The sequence below is a fragment of the Penaeus chinensis genome, chromosome 14 (genome assembly GCF_019202785.1).
Source record: "Penaeus chinensis breed Huanghai No. 1 chromosome 14, ASM1920278v2, whole genome shotgun sequence".
Taxonomy (NCBI): Eukaryota; Metazoa; Arthropoda; class Malacostraca; order Decapoda; family Penaeidae; genus Penaeus; species Penaeus chinensis.
Genome location: NC_061832.1, coordinates 1,305,627 through 1,308,126, shown reverse-complemented (window position 1 = coordinate 1,308,126; position 2,500 = coordinate 1,305,627). Strand labels below are relative to the sequence as shown.

Below are 2,500 nucleotides of genomic sequence, written 5' to 3'. Positions count from 1 at the left end.
AGCACTCCTATCACAACAACAGAGGCTATGGCAACAAGCACTCCTATCACAACAACAGAGGCTATGGCAACAAGCACTCCTATCACAACAACAGAGGCTATGGCAACAAGCACTCCAATCACAACAACAGAGGCTATGGCAACAAGCACTCCTATCACAACAACAGAGGCTATGGCAACAAGTACTTCTATCACAACAACAGAGGCTATGGCAACAAGCACTCCTATCACAACAACAGAGGCTATGGCAACAAGCACTTCTATCACAACAACAGAGGCTATGGCAACAAGTACTTCTATCACAACAACAGAGGCTATGGCAACAAGCACTTCTATCACAACAACAGAGGCTATGGCAACAAGCACTCTATCACAACAACAGAGGCTATGGCAACAAGCACTCCAATCACAACAACAGAGGCCATGGCAACAAGCACTCCTATCACAACAACAGAGGCCATGGCAACAAGCACTCCTATCACAACAACAGAGGCTATGGCAACAAGCACTCCAATCACAACAACAGAGGCCATGGCAACAAGTACTTCTATCACAACAACAGAGGCTATGGCAACAAGCACTCCAATCACAACAACAGAGGCCATGGCAACAAGTACTTCTATCACAACAACAGAGGCCATGGCAACAAGCACTCCTATCACAACAACAGAGGCCATGGCAACAAGCACTCCTATCACAACAACAGAGGCCATGGCAACAAGCACTCCTATCGCAACAACAGAGGCTATGGCAACAAGCACTCCTATCACAACAACAGAGGCTATGGCAACAAGCACTCCAATCACAACAACAGAGGCTATGGCAACAAGCACTCCTATCACAACAACAGAGGCTATGGCAACCAGCACTCCAATCACAACAACAGAGGCCATGGCAACAGGCACACCCATAGCCACGGCAACAGGCACACCCATAGCCACGGCAACAGATGCCATGACAACAAGCACACCCATAGCCACGGCAACAGATGCCATTGAGCAACTAGCACACCCATAGCCACGGCAACAAGATGTCCATAGCACAGGCACACCATAGCCAGGCATCAGATGCCATAGCAACAGAGCACACCCATACCCCGATAACAGATGCAATGGCAACAGGCACACCCATAGCCTTAGCCACAGATATGCCAATGGGCAACAGGCACTCCTCCATAAGCCGTCGGCAAACAGATGCCATGCACACAGGACACACACATAGCCACGGCAACAGGCACCCATAGCCACGGCAACAGATGCCATAGCAACAGGCACACCCATACCCACGATAACAGATGCCATGGCAACAGGCACACCCATAGCCATAGCCACAGATGCCATGGCAACAGGCACACCCATAGCCACGGCAACAGATGCCATGGCAACAGGCACACACATAGCCACGGCAACAGGCACACCCATAGCCACGGCAACAGATGCCATGGCAACAGGCACACCCATAGCCACGGCAACAGGCACACCCATAGACACGGCAACAGATGCCACGGCAACAGGCACACCCATAGCCACGGCAACAGATGCCATAGCAACAGGCACACCCATAGCCACGGCAACAGATGCCATAGCAACAGGCACACCCATAACCACGGCAACAGATGCCATGGCAACAGGCACACCCATATCCACGGCAACAGGCACACCCATAGCCACGGCAACAGATGCAATAGCAACAGGCACCCCCATAGCCACGGCAACAGATGCCATGGCAACAGGCACACTCATAGCCACGGCAACAGGCACACCCATAGCCACGGCAACAGGCACACCCATAGCCACGGCAACAGATGCCATGGCAACAGGCACACCCATAGTCACGGCAACAGATGCCATGTCAACAGGCACACCCATAGCCACGACAACAGATGCCATGACAACAGGCACACCCTTAACCACGGGAACAGATGCCATGGCAACAGGCACACCCATATCCACGGCAACAGGCACACCCATAGCCACGGCAACAGATGCCATAGCAACAGGCACACCCATAGCCACGGCAACAGATGCCATGGCAACAGGCACACCCATATCCACGGCAACAGGCACACCTATAGCCACGGCAACACATGCCATGGCAACAGGCACACCCATAGCCACGACAAGAGATGCCATGGCAACAGGCACACCCATAGCCACGGCAACAGATGCCATAACAACAGGCACACCCTTAACCACGGGAACAGATGCCATGGCAACAGGCACACCCTTAACCACGGCAACAGGCACACCCATAGCCACGGCAACAAGTGCACCTCCAGCCGCAGGTGCCACGGCATCAGGACCGCCCGCAGCCACGCCGACGACCGCGACCGAGTCTCCGCCTCCTGCCTCCGCCGCCCGCCGCACAGGTAGGGATCCCGCGCTCGGGGAGGACGCCAGGGCGTGCACATGCGTGCGTGTGCGAGTGCGTATTGCCTGCGTGAGCGTGAGTACGAGTGCATGTGCGTGTCAACTGCATTTTTAATTCTTCATATCTTTCGT

General features: G+C 54.0%; 1 protein-coding gene across 1 annotated transcript in view; it reads left to right on the top strand.

Annotated features, from left to right (window-relative positions):
- The first annotated feature begins 1,029 nt into the window (after positions 1-1,029).
- Positions 1,030-2,500, top strand: part of LOC125032035 (mucin-17-like) — a 6,386-nt gene continuing 4,915 nt past the window's right edge. Inside the window, exons 1-2 of the mRNA XM_047622995.1 lie at positions 1,030-1,180; positions 1,309-2,367. Coding sequence (XP_047478951.1) covers positions 1,030-1,180; positions 1,309-2,367 — 1,210 coding nt within the window. The remainder of the gene's footprint in view (positions 1,181-1,308; positions 2,368-2,500) is intronic.